At 35.4% G+C, this 22,498-nt stretch overlaps 1 protein-coding gene across 1 annotated transcript; it reads right to left on the reverse strand.

Annotated features, from left to right (window-relative positions):
• Positions 1–8,815: 8,815 nt before the first annotated feature.
• On the reverse strand, positions 8,816–21,022 carry LOC126968347 (homeobox protein MSH-D). Its single transcript, XM_050813331.1, has 3 exons — positions 20,602–21,022; positions 9,823–9,968; positions 8,816–9,293 (listed from the first exon to the last, which is right to left on the reverse strand). Exons 1-3 carry the CDS (start codon positions 20,828–20,830, stop codon positions 8,853–8,855), a joined length of 816 nt encoding a protein of 271 aa, XP_050669288.1. The 5' UTR covers positions 20,831–21,022; the 3' UTR covers positions 8,816–8,852.
• Between the last annotated feature and the right edge of the window lie 1,476 nt (positions 21,023–22,498).

Consider the following 22,498-nt stretch of genomic DNA (forward strand, 5'->3'; position numbering starts at 1 on the left):
TAATCTTTTCATCAGTAACTAAACCATTGAGATAATGATTTTATTAAATTCATTGCATAACAAAGGTATCTGAATTTGCTTTACGTAAAAAAATCACAAAACTAATCATTAGTATGAACAATTGTTTTCACAAAAACAGACCAAATGTTTCCAGAGATATTTTCTGTGTGTCTTCAGGATTAGGGTTTCCCCATTCTGTCCCAGGTAAAAATACAAACTGTAGAGTTGTTCTTAATCTACGCTTGCCAGGCATAATAATTAGAATCCCTTTACAAGTGTATAGCCAATCCAGGTGCAATTTGTCTTTAACCTGTCTTTTCGATCGGAGTTATATCTTTATTTGAGTATTTGAGAAAGTTATAATATATGTCAGTAGTCCTGCAAAAACATAGATTTGTTGAGTTTGAATTTCATATGATAAATATTGCGTTAGCTTCACCGACCTATTGATAATGCAACCCAATGTAGGTCAGTTCAAACTGCTAAATATGTAATATTAGATACTTGCTTTCTATTCTCATTTGATGGCTTAAATTAATTAAAAAACGCACTTTGGAGGATCCCCACACACCCAGATCGTGTGTGTGATATCCTAATATGAGGCATGTCGTGCAAAGGTGGAATTCAGCGACAGGAATCAGCTCAAACAGCTCTTCAGAACACTCCCCGTGATAAATGCGGTAGAAGACACACAATGAAGCGACGTCTTTAGGCAACGCCAAGTGATTCATAGAGCACTGGAACTCCGACGATTCGAGCAGCTTTGCGTTGCACACGGTCAAATGGTTCGGGCTCAAACTAGGGTACGCCAGACCAAAGATGACAGCAATACTCTGTATGTGGCCAGACTTGCGCTTTGTAGAGCGCTAGAATGTGGGCGGGCTTGAAGTATTGCCGTGCTATTCTTCAAACCCAATTTGGCTTTACCTTCCAGATTCCAGCCCGCGGTTTTCCGCGGCAATTTTTGCCAATTGGCAATCACTGGAGATTTCGAGACCTAGTATTCCGATACTAAGCGAGGGTTTAATGGAAGTGTTCTGGAAAAACGGTGATACGACAAATGGGGTGTGCTTAGGGTTAAACCTGCAAACTTTAGTATTCTGTGGGTTAAATTGGACAAGGTTCAATAAAGCCATTCCGCGACCATTCTAGGACTCCGGAGGGCATCTCCAGTATGTTGGAGGCGTCCAACATATCCTTGATATACAGAAGAAACAGTGTAGGAGATACATAGAGGGCCACACAGCCTTGGGGAACTCCAGCGTTCACGAGCTTCGGGTTTGAACAATACCCGTCGACAACAACCTGTATGTTGCGCCTGGTAAAGAAGCTGGTGGCCCAATTGTATATACTCTCGGGAAGCCCAAATGATGGGAGTTTTTGAGAGACGCACCTTGTGCTTACAAGACTTGACAAGACAAGAGCTTGTCCAGTTTCATGAACGTTTACCAAGTGTTGTTAAAATATTATGTTATGTCATTGTCACTCCCTATGGAAAAAAATGATATCTCTATTTTCTCTCTATGCTAACATGCAATACCAATTCGAAGTTTTATATTCGAACAAAACCGCATGATAAAATTAGTATAGTAATACATTTTAGTCTTCTTTTACTGCATGTGAATATGTTACTTTTAAGACATGTTAATATTTCCAAATAATAAATTTTGTAATATTCCGTTGTCGTTTGATAGCTATGGTTCAGTATAATAATATAATTTCCGTTATAATTATTATAATACAATTTTCTTTATATAAATGCAATACCATTGGGCAAGTTGATTGAAATTTTTTTGACAATAATTATTAAAGTTAAAGATTATTTTGATTATAATTAATACTACTTTGTGTGTAATAAAATGTATGAACAAACAAAATCTTATAATGCCTACTACTCGGCTAAGTCGAGTTGGTAAGTCTGATGTGAGGTGATGTATATGCTTTTACAACAAGATCCCAGAAAATGTTAATAACAAATGTTGCCGAAATTAAAAAAATTTTTAAAAAACGTTTGTGTGGTTAAGATTACTATATCATAAATTTATTTCTTAATGATACCAGATATTGGAAATGGAGACATTTTATTGTAATATAATATTTTAATATTTTGTTTGATGAGTATATGGGTTAGTTTCCGAGTAAATGATATTTTCTGTGATACATATGCTCTGTGCCTCTCTGATATACTAAGTACTACTACCGCTTCGGAAACAAATGGCGCTCTGAGAGAGCCGAAGCGGCGCAAGAAACTCCCCCAGCATTCTTTTTTTGCGCTCTTTTTAATAAAATATACAATATTGTACTGTCATTGCTATAAAATAATCATAATCTAGTCCCAGTCAGTCCGATCAGATATTCAGCTGTGGAGTAGTAGTATTTACGACAGATTTTTTTTTTAATAAAACACTTAAATTTATTTATAAATAATGCCTGAACAGTGGCTGGGACTTTATTATAAAAGTGTAAACATTTACCCTTAAACCTAGTATGCATATTATTAAGCCTACTAGAATTAGATACAAGCAATCCCTTATTTCTAGTGTTAAAATGCAGAGGAATTGGTATTTATTTATCATAATTGAGTATGAGTACTGATATTCTTCCTTGTGTAGTGCAAAAGGAAAAATTTTAATTGATATTTGGGTTAGATAAAATACTTCCGGATACTTTTTCATTATATCGTATTCGGCCGGATATTATTCGGATATCCATTTAATCTAGGATATTTATTTTAGACAAAATGAAAGACGAGCAGGTCGTTCAGCTGATGGTAATTGGTACGCCCTGCCGATTACAATGCAGTGCCGCTTAGGATTCTTGAAATACTCCAAAATTTCTGAGCGGCACTACAATTGCGCTCGTCAGCTCGAGACATTAATTTGCCCAGTAATTTTACTAGGTACGGCACCCTTCAGACCCAAATACAATAATGCTTAGGTATATACTACTGCATCCTATAAAAGAAGCCTCCCACCCTTAGTCGCCTCTTACGACACCCTTGGGAAGTACTAGCACTTCCCTATTCTTTATATGCCCCGGAGAGGCATAGAGCATATGTATCACAGAAAATATCATTTACTCGGAAACTAACCCATATACTCATCAAACAAAATATTAAAATATTATATTACAATAAAATGTCTCCATTTCCAATATCTGGTATCATTAAGAAATAAATTTATGATATAGTAATCTTAACCACACAAACGTTTTTTAAAAATTTTTTTAATTTCGGCAACATTTGTTATTAACATTTTCTGGGATCTTGTTGTAAAAGCATATACATCACCTCACATCAGACTTACCAACTCGACTTAGCCGAGTAGTAGGCATTATAAGATTTTGTTTGTTCATACATTTTATTACACACAAAGTAGTATTAATTATAATCAAAATAATCTTTAACTTTAATAATTATTGTCAAAAAAATTTCAATCAACTTGCCCAATGGTATTGCATTTATATAAAGAAAATTGTATTATAATAATTATAACGGAAATTATATTATTATACTGAACCATAGCTATCAAACGACAACGGAATATTACAAAATTTATTATTTGGAAATATTAACATGTCTTAAAAGTAACATATTCACATGCAGTAAAAGATGACTAAAATGTATTACTATACTAATTTTATCATGCGGTTTTGTTCGAATATAAAACTTCGTATTGGTATTGCATGTTAGCATAGAGAGAAAATAGAGATATCATTTTTTTCCATAGGGAGTGACAATGACATAACATAATATTTTAACAACACTTGGTAAACGTTCATGAAACTGGACAAGCTCTTGTCTTGTCAAGTCTTGTAAGCACAAGGTGCGTCTCTCAAAAACTCCCATCATTTGGGCTTCCCGAGAGTATATACAATTGGGCCACCAGCTTCTTTACCAGGCGCAACATACAGATTGTTGTCGACGGGTATTGTTCAGACCCGAAGCTCGTGAACGCTGGAGTTCCCCAAGGCTGTGTGGCCCTCTATGTATCTCCTACACTGTTTCTTCTGTATATCAAGGATATGTTGTACGCCTCCAACATACTGGAGATGCCCTCCGGAGTCCTAGAATGGTCGCGGAATGGCTTTTTTGAACCTTGTCCAATTTAACCCACAGAATACTAAAGTTTGCAGGTTTAACCCTAAGCACACCCTATTTGTCGTATCACCGTTTTTCCAGAACACTTCCATTAAACCCTCGCTTAGTATCGGAATACTAGGTCTCGAAATCTCCAGTGATTGCCAATTGGCAAAAATTGCCGCGGAAAACCGCGGGCTGGAATCTGGAAGGTAAAGCCAAATTGGGTTTGAAGAATAGCACGGCAATACTTCAAGCCCGCCCACATTCTAGCGCTCTACAAAGCGCAAGTCTGGCCACATACAGAGTATTGCTATCATCTTTGGTCTGGCGTACCCTAGTTTGAGCCCGAACCATTTGACCGTGTGCAACGCAAAGCTGCTCGAATCGTCGGAGTTCCAGTGCTCTATGAATCACTTGGCGTTGCCTAGAGACGTCGCTTCATTGTGTGTCTTCTACCGCATTTATCACGGGGAGTGTTCTGAAGAGCTGTTTGAGCTGATTCCTGTCGCTGAATTCCACCTTTGCACGACATGCCTCATATTAGGATATCATACACACGATCTGGGTGTGTGGGGATCCTCCAAAGTGCGTTTTTTAATTAATTTAAGCCATCAAATGAGAATAGAAAGCAAGTATATAATATTACATATTTAGCAGTTTGAACTGACCTACATTGGGTTAATTGGGGTAACACAGGCTATAAATGCTTAACTTGGGGCAAGATAATTTGTGTAAAAAGTGTGTCAATATTATTATTATTCCCGACGCTCACCACAGTCTTGGCGGGAAGGTCATGCCGTGCAAGCAGTATGTAATGATCACCAATATCCGTCACCAGACCCCACAAACTTACATACCATTCTCATCAAATACGTATTACAAATACAAATTAATAAATTGTTTTATTCACAACGCCCGCGGAACTCTAAAATCTAATCAACTCCTTCGTACAGCCTACGTATATAAGGACCGAAATAAATTACAAAATTATTGAGTAAACAATCGTTACCAATACAAACATGTTCTCCATTTTGTTTGTTTTGTGCGCCCAAGCACTCTTGGCGCAGGTAAGACTTTCAGAGACTTTCGTGTATTTTTTTTATAACAATTGATACGCCCTGCCCTTTTCAAATCAGTGCAACTCAGGATTCTTGAAAAACCAAAAATTCTGAGCAGCACTACAATTGCGCTCGTCACCTTGAGACATAAGATGTTAAGTGATTTCACAAGCTACGTCGCCCTTCAGACCAATATACTAAATAATAACGGTTACACTTTACTGCTTCTCGACAGAAAAAGGCGCCGTTGTGCACCAATAATGTAGCCGGCATTCTGTGCAAAGAAGCCTCCCACTGGTAAATTGTAATGGGCAGGGCGTATCAAACTACCATCAGCTGAACGTCCTGCACATCTCGTCCCTTATTGTCACAATAAAATCAGGCGGCTGGTTTTCCATCAGGTTATACATTAGTATTTACCTATTATATGAAGAAGAAACATTATCACGAAGAATTAAAAAAAATTGGAAACTAATAGAGGTTATTTAAGTATAAATACAGACACAAGTACCATTTTCGTAATCTGGACTTATGGGTTTCTCCCACAGATTTTCATGAGACAAGATTTGGAGAATAACTCTTATAAACTCAGCTAATTAAAAATATGTTCTTTTCAGAATGCCTTCAGCACTCTCATTGGACCAGCAGTCTACGGCAATGGCTTTGGTCTTGGAAATAGAGCTGGATGTAACTCATTGTGGGCTGAAAGAGAACTGGCATCAGAAATGGCATACGCCCCAGGAGCATGGGCTGCAGAAAGACGGGCATATGCAGCTCCTCTTGAAAGAGAAATCGCAGCAGAGAGTTTGGCTTATGCCCCAACTTGGGCCGCTGAGAGAGAAATCGCTGCTGAAAGGCTGGCTTACAACCCAGTCTGGGCTGCAGAGCGAGAGATTGCCGCTGAAAGAAGGGCATACAACCCAGTATGGGCTGCAGAGAGAGAAATTGCCGCTGATAGCCGGGCTCTTGGTTATGGAGGTTATGGTGCGGGACCCTTAGCCGGTGCGTACGGGGGTGAGGGTATCGGCGAAGTGTCAGTGATTGGTGAGATGCCAGTTGCTGGTACCACCATGATTAACGGACAAGTGCCAATCCTCGGTGCTGTGAGATTCGCTGGTGATCTGCCAGCTGGTGGTGTTGTCTCCATCGCTGGATCCACTGGATGCGGTAACCAGTACTACCTTTAAAGAGGATACCGTTAATAAATGTGCATAAATATTGATATGTTGTTTATCTTTACTAAAATTTAAAAAAAAACGATCTAATACTTGCAATTTATAAAATATATCTTCTGGTTCATACTCTTTGGACTCTGCGTAAGTAACTCGTGCTATATCTTCCTAGATCTACTATGTATCAACGTATATAAAAGACAGGCCTTACCTCAAAAACGTCCAGTCTAAGCTGAACCTTGCTTAATACTTTCCACCAAATCGATTAAAGTTCAATTTACCTAAATGTCAGAAAATTACCAATACCATCTATCCCCATATATCATTATCGATACCAGATATTATAAATCAGATTTTCTGACTATTTTATACTTACTTTATTAAGCAGTTCTTAAATCATTATAAATCTTCATATAATAATAATCACCCAAAGCGTGCTTAAGGGGGTACCTCGATGGTTTGACAAATTTACCAATACCATTTTTAATATGTGATATTTTATGTTTTACAAAGTTTTTAAATGTTTGGATTGGAGATTACATATGAGTCCCTAACATATTATATTTTTTAAATCTCCCAGCTAACTGATTGCAGAGCATTGGGCCCTTAAAGGTGATTTTTCACGATACCAGTCGCCTTAATGCACACGCGTTTCATACAAACTTCACTTTATTGGGATTTCATAAAACACTAAGGCTGAGACCTGTAAAGCGAACTAAGACTTTTCCCAGACTTTACTTACGTGATACTTAGCTGAGTGTGATAAAACGCGAACTTGACTTTTCCATTGTCTAAAATATAAGGCTGTATAAAAATGACTATAAAAACGAAATGAAATATTATTCTAACTTAGCTAAGTTTAAGTTAGTAAAGTCTCAGCCTAATAGTCGCAATAGTGGTGCAACGTAAAGTATAAAGCAATGCAATATATATTATATCTAATTATAGATATTATATAAAATGTTGTCTTCAGATTATCTCGCAAACAGTACCACGGTTAATGCAAGATCCTTTTTGTAGCCTCTAGGGGGATCATAATATTACATTTTATCACGTTTAAAAAATAAATAGAAATAAATTAAATACACAAATAGTACAAGTACGGAAGTCTCACTCCGCAAAATCAATTATTACAGAAATAGGGACTCTTGCGGTCATACAATAAGGTGTAATTCAGATCACACAGCGCTACTAACCTACATTTTTATTCACCTAGAAGTTGCCTCTCTTTCTATCGCGTGACTCTTACCTCTTCTGACGACATTAGGGTTGACTTCATTTCCTAAAACTATACCTACCTAGTATAAGGTCATCTTATAAAAATAGCTCAGTTTTTTCTATAATATAAATAGGTAGGTATGTAATCGCAATTTTAAATCAATATTATTTCGTTGTCATACCTACATTAATTAAAGATAGTAATGTATGCCTTGGAAGAACACGACATAGTCAATCCTACTTAGTATATGCTATATGGAATTCATCTCTGGGGATCGGCAAACACAAGTAATATAGAAATACTGGAGAGGTTCCAAAGCAAAACAATCAGAAACATGCTTAATATTCCTTGGCATGTTAACAACAAACAGATGTACGCATACATAAAACTGGAAACCATTAAGCAAGAAATAGAAAAGTACAGTAAGAGCTACAAGTTTAGACTTAACAGTCATAGAAACAAACTTGCTTATCAACTTCAGGATCCTGGCAGCCTTAAATTCACTAGGCTGAAGCGCCACTGTATTCAGGGACTAGCAGCATGATTTGTGGACAAAAAGAAGTGAGAGACTTCTCACCGTAAAAGCCGCTCCTAAACACAACGCCAAAATACAATCATTTTCAGACAGCTTAATGGATCATTGTTGAAAGACAGATTGACAAGACGCAGAATACAAAAAGAAAAAAAAATAAGTATATGCTATTTAGGAAATAAATAGGTAGCTACTATGAATGATAATTACATTATAATAATTATCACTTTAAATTAGATTGTAACAGCATCTTTAAGAAGCTTAAAAAATTTAAATGTGGATCATAATGACCTGTTTGATGATATGCTTTGCTTTATTATTATTTTTTCATTTTTAAAAGATCGATCGGATCGGTGAAGTACAACAAAACTCGCTCATGAGTCCCTACTGGCTGGCCTACTGTGTAGAGGCTGCCCCACGTACTTACGAACTCGATACCTACACGGGGAGTGAGACCGGCCTGGTGCAGGGGTGAGCTTAGTTTAGGTGGCAGTAATCTTAGGCACCATCAAGTGACGAAATAAAATCTGATCTTTTACCAAACACTCTCAGGATCACTAGTTATGCTAACCTTGGTAGCCTTAAAATTTAAAAAATCTCTAAAGATGATTAAAACCAATAAGTCTTCATTGACTTCTTTCTAATTTAACATTAAGAATCTAATAGATACTTACTCTTTTGTTAAAACACTCTTATATTATAAAAAAAACACTATTCATTTATTTTGTTTAAATATAATATATTTCCATAAATTAAACTTAAACATAGACTAACATATTATTATCAGTTATTAAATACTAAAATTCTCCTCCAATCTTCTTAAATGATCCACATTTGATTCTTGCCCATTTTGATTTAGAATACCATTTCTATAGACATCTAAACGCGATGCCGCCATGTTTGAAAAATTTGGCATTACGAGACGATTTGGCGGAGGAACTTTTAGGCTGCGTTCTAAATTCAAAAATCTTTCATTAGGCGGAACTGTGTACTCTGGTTTTGAGTTGCGAAAGATATTTCTATCTATCAAATGGCCATGTGCATTTATATTTGAAACTTTCCATTGTGGTAATCTGTTTGGGTAATTGAAAATCCATAATCTATCACCCACAAACATTGGCCTTGGTGTAACAATACCAAGACTGTTGTAATACTGTTGTGCCAGGATTTCTACGTCGTTTGTGTATTTTCGCTTCCATTTCGTTCGTCGGTTTTGAAACCAAATTTTAATCTGGAATGGAAAGGGTATATTAGTATAAATGTTTTTACGTAATACGAAATTTTTTTAAACGACGTGCCACAAATTAGGATATCATCCCCACCATCTGGATGTGTGGTGGTCCTCCACAGCGCGGTTTTCAAGGAGCTTCTTTCAACGTACTACAAAGCTGACGTGTGGTGTTTCCGGTACAATACCACATGTGTACCTTCACAAAAAGCGCGTACACCTTCCTTAAGGGCCAGTAACACTCCTGTGATTCCTCTGGTATTGCAAGAGAATGTGGGCGGCTGTGATCATTTAACACCAGGTGACCAGGTACGCTTATTTGTCTTCCTTTTGCTTAAAAAAAAAAACCACCCGCACATGGACCCTCGCAATATCCAGAGATCAAGAGATTCCCTAAATCATACTAATTCAGTATTACAGAATTCATGATTGTATAAAAAATTAAAGTTTTAATGTTGCTTCTTGTTGTGAATATACAACGAGACGCTAAAACATTAATACTTTAATTTTTTATCAAAATTAACTTAATTACCTGGGTTTCTGTTAACCTCAACTGCCTAGCTAAGCGCCCTCTGGCAGCAACACTCAGATATCTATTCTTCTCAAACTCAGCCTCTAAGCTTTTAATTTGTTGTGCACTAAATGCTGTTCTTGCGCGTTTCCCTCTTGAACTGCATCCTGAATCAATCATAAATAAACAAATTAAATATTAATTACATTCAAATAATCACGCCTAGAGCGAGTGGTGTCACACCGGAATAACACCACCCCATCTCCTTCCGTGGGTGTCGTAAGAGGCGAGCGTAAAGAATACATAGAACGGAGGATGGGCAGCAGCATTTTTTCGAGAAGAAATAACATCTACTGCGATCGCCAAATCACTTGCCAAGCGTGGCGATTATGGCAAAACCTCCCCAAATGACAACAGGCACTGTAAGGCCCCGGCCGCGGCGGCCCCGCTCGTGCTGGCCATGGTAGCATCCACATGAGCCACGGAGCAGGGTGTGCTGAGAATGGAGATTCCCTAACCAGGCTTTCGACACCGCTACCACACAGTGTTGGTAGGGCTCCCAAAAGATGGGCCGATGATCTAGTCAAAATCACCGGAATACGTTGGATGAGGGTAGTGAAGGACCGATCATCGTGGAGATCTTGGGCGGAGGCCTTTGTTCAGACGTGGGCGTCTTCTGGCTGATATGAATCACGTCTATCTCCCCGAGGGTAAGGTAGATATTACTAACTTCCATTTACCACAGTCTTGATATTCTTGCTCAGATTCTACCATTTGCATCATCGATAAAAAATAACGCTATGCACAATTTATAAACGATATTTACGCTAATAACTCCCATTATCAACAAAATAAACATTATATCAATGCAAGTTATCTTTTCCCCTTAACCCAACATGAGTTTTGTTTGTTGACTTTACATGTATTATAATATCAGTAAATAAAAAAAACCGTATTGACGTGAGACTTAAACAAATGTAAAATGTTGTCTAAATAGCAATGCTACATCAATTATTACGTCAATAAATGTAATTATGTGATAATAAATAATAATGATTTCCAGAAAATAAAAAACTCCAACCTTTTTTGTGTCCTAGAAGTGTTAATTTTAGCATATTCAATGATGTTTGACCATACTAAACACAAATGATAACTAACTGTTTCTTTCCCCCCTTGAACTTTAATCGTATCTGATCGAAGAACACATGCTCTTGTGGCGTTTGCATTCACATAATTATTTTAGTAACAAAGGACTATTCTTGGAACTCAATCTCGTTATTGACGAGATTGATATAGACGCCTGACGCGCAAATCTATCCTTCAACCTAGGTTTCCAAGTTTATTAGTTATTCCGATGTTTTACTTACTGTGTAATTATAACACTGTGAGATTCCGCAATCAGTGTTTTATTAAACTGTGTAAACATAAACATAATTGGTGAATTCATTAATCAAAACAGCCCGATCCATCACTATCTATTTGTAGTACCTTTGACCTGGCCAACAATGTCTTCCACATTGATTGTCATATTAATTACATTTTTTCTACACGACCAAACTATCCCAATATTTTCTTTTCAATACCTGTTATTTTCTCTATTTTTTCTCCGCACTGCTCTATCATGTCTGTTTCATTCTATGTTTCAAATTATATGCAAGGCTCTCGATTCTAATGCAGACGCCTTGTCAACAATATTCTGGATGCACATAAACGGATGCACATAACCCCATTCACTTCATTAATTTCCTCATAAATCCTTTCAATGTAACCTTTATATTTCCATGCAGTTAAGCAAACACACTAACAATACTCATCGTGCAGTCAATCTACTTTTATGCTTTTACGTTACATGGATAATTAACTAATGTGATTTTTTTATATAAGAGCGGGCAAAAGAGCAAGAACCTCACGCCAAGTAGAGTGGTGAGGCAGCCGCCCTTAGACATCCGCAAAACCTGGGGTCAAGAGAAACGTTGCCGGCCGGTGATGGCGGATTCCACACATTGAAGTAGACTTATATTACACTTAGTAGATATTACAATCATATAATTCCACCCTGACATCTATAAATATTGCTGTACAAAACCGTGCCTAAGCCAGTGCTCCTTTATGAATCAGATAGCTGGGTTCTGATAGAAAAAGATGAACTCTAGCTAATAATAATTTTCTCTTCCCACATCAGGTGAATCACAAGAGCGTTGCTGATGTCTTTGGAAGGTGTACGCTCTTTTGCTTCGAAGATACGTATGTCGTATCATCCTGAAAATGTCGCGCAAGGAAGCTCATTTCACAGTTTGATTGTACCTACGTGGCAGAATGTTCTTTAAAAACCAGGTGGTGAGGATAATAGCCAAGCTTATGGCTTATCTTGCGTAGTTGGTATTCGACAGCAGGAATCAATGCAAACAGTTCTTTGGAACACTCCTCCTGGTTAATGCAGTAGAAGAATAAGCAATAAAGCGATGTCTCTACGCACAAGTGATCGAGTCGGTCATAGAGTGCTAGGTTACCGACAATTCGAGCAGTATTTGTGTTGATCTCGGCTAAACTGTTCGATCTGGTACTGAGGTGTACTAGTCCAGAGATGAATATAGCCAATTACCGACTGTTAAAGTGTTACTTGACGTTGTATCGCAGCTCCGTTCCTGGCACAGCGCTACACCCCCCCCCCCCTCCCCAATCTAAAAAAAAATTAACAAAAAAGCAACCACCTTCAAAAACACTATTCCAAAACAATTGATATAATGAGCACTAAAAAGTATAAAAATAATTGCGTATTTTTATACAATCTAATTAATTAATCTTATTCTGGTTACGATTTTTGTTAATTTTGGAATCGGTGTCCTTCCGCCGCAACCCGTTCTCGCCTCTCGCCTCCTCACGACTCAAGCACATCTCACCTATTACTATGTATGTAACAAAGCAAACCTATCTTGGATGACACCGACTCCAAAAATTACAATCTTTGAAGTATATTCTTTCCTATAAAAAAGAATCATCGAAATCGGTTGGCGCGATATTGAGTTATTCGTAAATTTATCATTCACTTTGCTATACGTATGGCAAAATTTAAAACTTTTATGGTTTTCTCATGGATTCCATTATCAGATCTGGACAAAATTACAATGGGACCACTCGGGAAGCACCAGCTTTCAAATAAAAAAAGAATTATCAAAATCAGTTCACCCAGTCGAAAGTATTGAGGTAACAAACATAAAAAAAATTCTGACGAATTGAGAACCTGAGAGAATAGTTTTTTGAAGTCGGTTAAATATCGAATTTCTTCTCCTTATTGGTTTATTAATTTAGTTTGAACCATTGTCAAGTGAAAAAAATCTACGATCTCAAAACTATTGTGTGTTAGCAAATCTGAAAAAAAAAAATGTTTTGCGTAGGGAGTTTTTGTTAATAGGTACCAACGCTGTAAATAAAATCATTTAAATTATCATTAAGATATTTAATAGCCATCTTCAAAAATGAAAATGTATTAGTCAAACTGATTTCAGAACGCACGCTTAGTTCACTTTGACGTTTATTTTGGCGCGCTCATTAACGCGGGAAGCAATTCAAGATGGCGCGTAGAGTGACATGTTGATAAATTGCCGCTAATTATTTAGAGATGGCTGTTTATTGAGTATGGTGGTTAGGTGATGATTTCTTGCGTCCGTTTGTTATAATACCGTTTCCGCATTAGTTAATGAGTTAGTTAAATGTGACCAAATTTTTTGTTTGTATAGACCTCGATTTAGATTTTTCTCCAAATAATCATGTATAACTGGTAGTTTTTAAGATAAAAATTTAAGTGGACTTCATTAATGTTTAGTAACGGTCTTCATCACTAAGTTTATACTGTCCTTCCGTCCATCTGTCAGCAGAAACGAAATTTCTTGCGCAGTGTTATCAGAAATATACGATAAATAATAAAAAATACGCACACACTCCAAATAGGTGTGCGGTGATGACCAAGCATCATGGGACCTGTATGCTAGTTTATCCTCTTATTCCTTAAAAAAGGCTGTTGTTACAACTTATATTGTAATTGATAAGTACTTAAAATATAGATTATAAAGGAAGTTACACAGTTGAAAACTTAACAAAATATTGCAATTATAAAATAAGTATTTAATCAAATCAATTTGGTCATTAATGATAAAACATTATTCAAATAATACTAAATTACCAATTCGATTGACTTGCAGTTAAATAAACCAAGATAAATATAACATTTTATGGAGACAAGTAGTAATAACAACCGCAAAACCTGTATAAGCTTCAGTTAAAAAATATATAAGGAGTTAAAAGTTAAGTCTGTCAAATAGTTCCAATTTAGAAATCATGAATTGCTTTCTAAACCTTCAACAAAAGCATGCCATGAATAACTTGGGTTCCCACATTACTGTATTTACCAATATATCACATCTGGTCTAATAATGTAGCCAGTAAATTAATTAGTGATTTAAAATTATCCCATCCGTTTGAAATTAGAACATGGCCGTTACACGTTTTGTTAATGCTATAACACTGGTACAGCAATTAATGTCAATACATCCTCACTTGTCACCGGCCAATGTCTTTATTTCGCGCCAAAAACTATCTAACCACTGACTAATAATAATCCCATCATAATGACAAATTTATACAATTATAGTTCTTAAAGCTTCATTGTAAGATTCAATATTCCAAGCATCCGAATTCATAAATAAAAAAATAAAGCTGTCACTATCGTTTTGACAGATAGGATTGCGTTCAGAAACTCCTCATCCGCTTTTTTAATGTATTTACAGCTTTTTAATGAGCTCCAACCACTTACTAAATTACGAATCCGAGACAGTTTCGTTTCATCTTTATTTTTTAACAGTGAGTAATTACGGAGGAGAAGGATTTAGCTAACAAGAGACGAGAAGATTTATCTTTTCGTAACAAATTTAGAAAATGAGACATCACGTCGTCTGCGTGTGTTAAATGTTTTGTTGAAGAATATACAAGCAGATAATTGGAAGCGCGATTTCTGAACCGATTTTTGTAGTAAATTTGCTCTACCGGATTTATGTTGTGTTAGTACTACTTGAGGTATTTATTGGGTGATTACGAAAAAATAATGAGGTAGTTTAAGAATTATTTATGTTATGAAATTTTGTAACGAACGGATGTCGTTTTTATAACATAATACAGGCGCCAGGTGAATTATAATAAGGATCAGAATTGACAATATTTTTATTTTAATAAAATATAATAAATATTTTTATTATATTTGACATATTTATTTTCTCAAAAATATCTTTGAACTATATTTACTGTTTCTTTTCGGGAGCGATGGGACTTTAGATTTTCAATACTGTTTTCTTAACATTATCAACCAATATAATTCTTGAAGGTTATTGCAACATGAAACAAGGAAGGATCACGTATTGTTACATTTTTGAAAACTTCTTTAGGAACTGTGAGTTGCTTTTGGTGTGTGTATTGAATTACACTAAGCCGTCACGCTCCGTTGTGTAACGCTTGATTGGGTGAAATCGACACGAGTCGACTAAAAGACTCGAAGTGAGTATTTCGTATGATTCACCTCACAAATATATCTCTTACTTTACTTACTTTTAGTTTTAATTGAGGATAACATTCAATTCAAAACAAAATTAAACGACGGACTACACGCGACTTGTTCGATTTTAGTTATAATCTCGCGCCTTGTGATAGGGCTAGACGGCCATATTAGTGACGTCATTGTGGTGCAGAGCGACATCATACACCTCATAACTCATCAATCAAAAGTTAATAAGTTTCTATATTTGTGACTAAAATAAATTTTAATTTATAAATTAAAACTTTTACGTGTATCAAATATTTTTTTATTTGAAACCCATATTCTTGCTCTAAAATATTGGTTGCCCAAGCTATAAACCTGTTATCATGAGCTGAAATAAACCACTTTAAATTAAAAACCAGTTTATGTTAACACTCTCTTCTACAATCGTAATAATTCATACACACAATTAAATTTTATTTATATGTTATGTATTCTGTAGGTTGCATAATTGGCAACGATATTAAAGTAATACAATAATCACAAAACATACAATAATTTTGATGTATCAACAACTTATAAATAACGTTTTATACAAAGATACGTAGGTAATCAATAATTTATGCATGCCAACTGTTATTGTTTGCAGACAATGCTAAATACATAAGTATTAAAAAGTTTTAATTCTTCGTAGTTTGCATCATCAATCAATTAGTTAATTCAGAAATAATAGTATCTACATTTTTCAACATGAAGCTAATTGGCGCCAAAACGAAAACAAGATGGCGGAACAGAAGCATGGCAGAAACTTCAATGGGGCGAAAAGGCGCGAAGTCGCGCGACTTTTTATACTTTTTAATTATTCATCTTTTATCTGTAGTCATTTTTTGTTGGCGTCGATTTCAGGCTCCCATTTCAAACATTTGATATTTTTGTGTTGTTGAATTATTGCGTTTTGTAAATGGTTATTTTTTCTATTATTATTAATGTGTTGAAAAACTATTCCTTACGCTTCGCAGGTTATAAAATCATTTAAAGTTAATGTGGTATTCACATAAAATAAAAATAGTTAAATAACTTCTTAGTACAGTCAAATCAAAATCACTTTATTCATGTCGGTGAATGAAATCGCACTTATGGGTTATGAGTTTCTAAAGTTTTCTTTTCTTTTCTTCTTTGAAAAGGTTTAATGAGAAGAAGTGTCAAGATAGCTCATTGCCACTCGTTTTAAACATCATTTCAATTACAATATATTATGTAAAGTCATAATAGAAAAATACTCCTCAATGCCTAAAGTAAAAAAAGGAAATGTAAATTAAAAGTAAAAAACAACAGTTATTGCGTAGATGCACCAATCCACACACCGTAAATAATAAATATATGAAGGTATTATGCGAGCATTTTATTAGCGATTATAAAAGTATAATAACTTTAATTTTAAAAACATAAAAAAGAGTTTTTTGTCCAGGATCATCCAGCCACCACAAATAGCACCCGTTCATGAGAATGACGCAAGGACCAGCGATCGCCTCTCGCGGCCATGTTTTAGAGAAGGGAACGACCTGCCCCACGTCGCTGCCGCAAGCAGTGGTATATAAGCGAGCATGAAGAAGCCTGTCATGAGAACTCAACCACATAACAAAAAAGAATGTTGATCTACATAATATTATGCAATACGTCTTTAAGCACAATGTTGTTGGGACATACAAAGTTGTATAGAAAAAGTAAATGATACGTATGAACATAAACTGTCCTTCAAACGGGACCTAACTATATTCCCGTAGGTTACTCCTAGGGTACGTACACATGGACAGAAGGTTAAGAAACACGAAATCAATTAGTGTTTTGTTTATATAAGAGGGGGCAAATTGCCTAGAGGCTTAAGTGATGGGAAGTGTCTAAGGCAATCGCCATTGACACATCCGCAGCACTAATCTCAAGTAATATCAAGAGATGTGTTATTAGCCCTTAAGTTGGGAGTATGCTCGTTGCATGAAGGTCCCTAAGTCGTATCAGTTCTGGAAAGCAGTGGCTGGTAATTGATTCCACAAAGTCGCTGTGTCACCTTTTTATTATGCCGACTGAAGGACTAGCATCCATGGACGTAAAATAAATTAATAAAAAAATAAAAAGTGGCTGTGTTGTTTTCATACCCTCGTTCTTGTTACGCCTGAGTAATTTTCAAATGAGAGACATATTCGTACATTCAACAGCTGATTTGTAAGTCCTATTACGAATGAAATTAAGTTTTATGTGAAAAGGTATTTCTTAGTTTTATCTACTGTATCTTCAATTGGGGGACTGAGTCCCATGGTATGTACTATCGTCAAAATTTAATCGTGACCCAACTTAAAGGTTTTATTTTCCTAGTCATAATATACAAGTAGGTCGAAATTCGTTTGAATATACATTTCCTAAGAAATTATTATCATTTTATTAGGCACTGACAGTCCAACAATTGTCACACAATTTTTTTCGTGCAAATATAAACCTCACTCTATTTATTATTTTACAAAAATTATTAGCAAATGGTAAGTGGTAATGGGAGCAATGGCATGATCATGAATCAAGTTTGTCGATGGTACCTAATTGTTGTTTTGTTGTGAAATAATAGAACTAACAGAAATAAGCCTAGAACAAGCTAGGTGGACAAAAACATTTTTTTGTGCATTAAAGCCCTTAAATTCGAACAGTTCTAGTATGTTCCTGAAACTTTTAAGTGGCTGTTTTTCCATCACAAAAATAAAGACTAGTTATTAAAGTTAAGCTTTTGTTATATCGCCTCAAATTGTTTCGTCGAAGTTGAATCATTAATTTCAACTACTCCTTAACCATAATTTTTAAAAGTGAAACTTTTCGCCTTAAATTTTTTGCCATATTTATTTCGCATGTCGCATTTGTCGCATTACAATCGGCCGCGGAGTACCGCGTAGTAGGGGTAAAGTTGTATCAGTCATTTCAACTACCTACTACTTTCAAGTCAGTTTGGCCGCGTGGACTAAGACGCCAGATATAAGCTCTGGTTTCCGAGTTTTTTTATCACATTATTAAAATTTTTATAAAGAAGAAAAGCATTCATTTTTTTCTTTTGGCTATTCTAACATCGTTTCAAAAAACTGCGCAATTGTTTTTTTTTTCAAAATCATAATGTACTTAAATCCAAAACATTATCGGTCAATTATTAATTATTTTAGAGGGGACGGACTGGAAGTCTCCTGCCCGATAGCATATTAAAACTGCTGCCCAGGAACGTCTGCGATATCAGAGGCTTATGAGATCCGTTGCCGATCTTTGAGAGTAGAGTGTACTTTCGTGGAGGTCCCTTACAGCCGATTTCTAAATCAAATCGTAATCATTAACCTGTTATGTGTCGTGCGTTATGTCAAACGCCCTTACTGAGATAAAATCTTTTAGTGATGTATATATTCTAAGATTATTTTGCTACATAACATGATAGATCACCTCCGTTCTATACAACGCTATTTGAAACACTAAAACACAACATACGTGTGCACTTGAAAATTTTCACTCTTTTTCATTCTTTTATTTTACTTAAGTAAAATAATTGAAAATAAGAAATTGAAGGTTAGATTATTAATTCGGTACCACATATTAATATGACGTTGTTATTGAATATTTACGAATATGGCTGGATGGGCTCGAACCCTTTGACTGTCCTAATAATGTACCAAAAACCGGATGGTACAGAAGCGTGCCGCCATCTTGCCGTAACGGACTTCCGCTTCCGTTGCATTGTCGTCCAGTTGGTTAAGAAGTTTTACTTCAATTAAATCCACATTCTAAAAAGACGTTTCAATTCGCGAGGACAAGAAATAAGTTAAATCACATTATACACTTAATTTTTCATATTACAATTTAGCTACCCTTTTTATTTATAGCCAATCCGGATTTCACCCAAAAGTTTGAATGTCTGCAAATTTTTTGTTTTGTACCAATAATTTTGACGTAGTCAAAACCATTACAAATTTTGTTTTGTTTTCATATGATACATTAGATTTATTGTTATAATATATTATTTAGATAACATTATTTTGGATTAACCTTTCACAAATAAGAATAAAATGTCCTGACTGTTCTGAGGGTTAATCTAACTAATATATATTTTCAATAGAAATGAATTTCTTCTGAAACCCACAATTTCCTAAGGAAACTCTAAAAAATTAATGCTAATCATAAACATATTAATGCAAAGCCGTTATATCAATCACATGTAGAAGAAATAGTTGAGCAGCTAGTCTTTATGTTCATGGGTTGATGGCTTAAAGATATATAAGTCTAACGATATGATAATGAATCGTACACACATATGCAAAATCTCATCGAAAGCCCATAGAAAAGAACCTTCAAAAAAGTGCCTAGTGTTATCCAAGACACTGGTTTTTATACGCACAGGCATGGATCAGGTCAACTCCTTCAATTTCGATGACTAAAAGAAAAAATTTAATGTTTCTAATATTCAAACATGATTTGGCGAGCAGGGAGGCAGCATAAATGCCAAGTGCCTGTATTTAGCCGTATCAGAGCCTTCAACTTATATGACAGATGGACAGGAAGCGATAGCTGAAGAAAGAGCTGTTTTTCACAGGTACGCTTCTTAGAAAGAAGTGCTGAAATAAGTAATTGAGCAAATAAGAAACTAGATTAAACCAAATAGATAATAATCAATTTAAGTAAATTTGTAATTATTCCGTATCATGTGAACAAGAAGCTGACTGATGTGAAATTATTTTCACAAGTATCACACAACGTAAAATATGAGCATAACACATTTTGTATATATTTTTTTATTATGGCAACAGAATCGGCAGGACTAGTGCCTAATTTTGGTCAATCTGATACTTTGTATCTAGTACAGTATGAAGTGATAAAATTTTATTATAGATAGTGACTCTGGTAGTACGTAACAATGGTAATTTAGACGGCAGAGTCATATAGCGGCTTGTATTCAATATAGTTTTAACTTCTCATGTTGGGGCAACAGTATTGCAATAAGGCTAAGATTTGGGTCGTCACAACACATATAGTCAAGCAAGTAGACATGTCACTAAAAGTTTTGAAGTTATTTTTGTTTTTCTATACAAGAGAAGTATAACTTCTTAAGAGATGCGTTGCCGTCCTTCAAGGCGGGAGTATGCACTTTTCTTGAAGGTACCTAAGTCGTATCCGTTCGGGATTTTTTATTATGTAGAGTGTAAGGACACAATATATAATAGCAACCTTAATTTAAAATTTTGAAGTACATATAAAATCATTACCTGATTGATGAAAATCACTGCTCCCTTCTGCAACATCACAAGAAGTCTCCACATCTAACTGCTCTGAAACACTGCTTCTATCATCCTCATCCGAACGACATTCAAATTCTTTCCTCTCAAACTTATCTGCCAGTAAGCTATCTATTGAGAAGGGCAGTTTTGTTTCAACTTTAACCGTCTCTGTTTCATCTACCTTATCAACAACTGCATCAATTACTTCTTCATCCATTATTACTTCGGCTACTATTCCTCCTATCAATATACAGCTTAATGTATCGTAATTTTTTTTATGTACACAAAACTAAAAACGGAATGAAACTTCAAATCCTATTTCGATACTAGCACTTCACGTCTTCACCATACAAAAGCTACTCCGACAAAGACTTTACTGATTTACAAGCGTCACAGCAGAAGCAATATTTTCAACTAATTTGAGACCTAACGATGCGTTTTTGTCACATACGAATACTGAAAGAGCTCTGATAGAAATGTTACTGTTCTTCACCTGGTTTTGGATATAAATTGAGTCTTATAACCAATGTATTAAAGTTGAGTGTTTGCTGTAGTTCAACATCTGGCAAACATTTATTGAAATGAAGATGGAAAGCTTCGACTAATGGGCGTCTTTACAGATGACATTTTCGTATGCTACATTTAACACGTGGTCAATAAACTTTAAACTCTAAACGCTTATATTAAGGATCTGATTGGATTGCTCAAGATAAAGCGATGCAAATAGCTTTTAAAAGACAGTAACGAAGATATAATTAGCTATAAGCCAATGGGGTGGTAGTAGGCGTGTCAATGCGCAGGAGTTGAATTTATTTAGAGACTGATATATGAGGTGGGTCATTAATTGCAATAATTATTTAGTTAGTTGATTTAATTGGACGCGTCTTTGGAATTAGTTTTAAACAAGTTGATTGAATGATAGTATAATTAAGTAAGAATAGTTGTTCCTGTTGGTTTTCTTGGACTATCAATGATAAGTTGATGTTTTAATTGTTTTTGATGCAGTGTCAGTAAGTGGTAAGCTAGTAATTTAAGGTCGAACTATGGTGTAGTGTCTAGGTGGATTTGACAAGGTTACCTGCCAAAACAAACAACAAGATGATCCATCTTATAGCCTAGATTACAGTAGATTTACTGCACAAATTTAAAAGCAAATTTCGAGGAAGGAAATTTGCATGAAATGTTTCATACAACTGGAAGAAAACACGGCAAAGGAGACGGACCATACATGCGCCATGGTTTACCATCATCATCATCATCATCACCTGGAAGACATCCACTGCTGGCCAAAGGCCTCCCGCAAAGATTTCCAGTGTTTGTCATGTTTGTGGGGTTTTGCCATAATCGCCACGCTTGGCAGGCAGTTTGGCAATCGCAGTAGATGGTGTGCTTTATTGTGTGCCATGGTTGTGTCAGACAAAAATATACTTGATAATTTAAATTACATTTTTACAATTTTGGACCAAAAATTAAGTGGACCTATTCCCAGTATTTTAGAAGTAGATACTTTATCTAACGCTATTAATTTAATCATAATCGTTTGAGAAGGGCATCTTCATAGTACATTTAAAAAGATCGATTATTTTTTGGAATAAATCTCATAAAACAATTAAAATTTAATCGAAACAACTCGTCGTGTGGTGGGTCTATCGTTTCATTCAGTGTCATTTTTACTAATAGAGAGTACTTTAAGTAATACCTTAAACTAAATACCTACACGTAATTAGCAACAGTAAATATTTGAATTTTATTTTATCCCATGCCATTCTTTTGTGTTTTTTTATACGTCGAGTTGAGATACTAATTATATTTCCTCCATATATGCTGAAACTATGCCAGTGAGTGTTATTTATTATGAATTAACTTCGTAGTACGAAGTATTGTA

This window comes from Leptidea sinapis, chromosome 15 (assembly GCF_905404315.1).
Source record: "Leptidea sinapis chromosome 15, ilLepSina1.1, whole genome shotgun sequence".
NCBI classification, from domain to species: Eukaryota; Metazoa; Arthropoda; class Insecta; order Lepidoptera; family Pieridae; genus Leptidea; species Leptidea sinapis.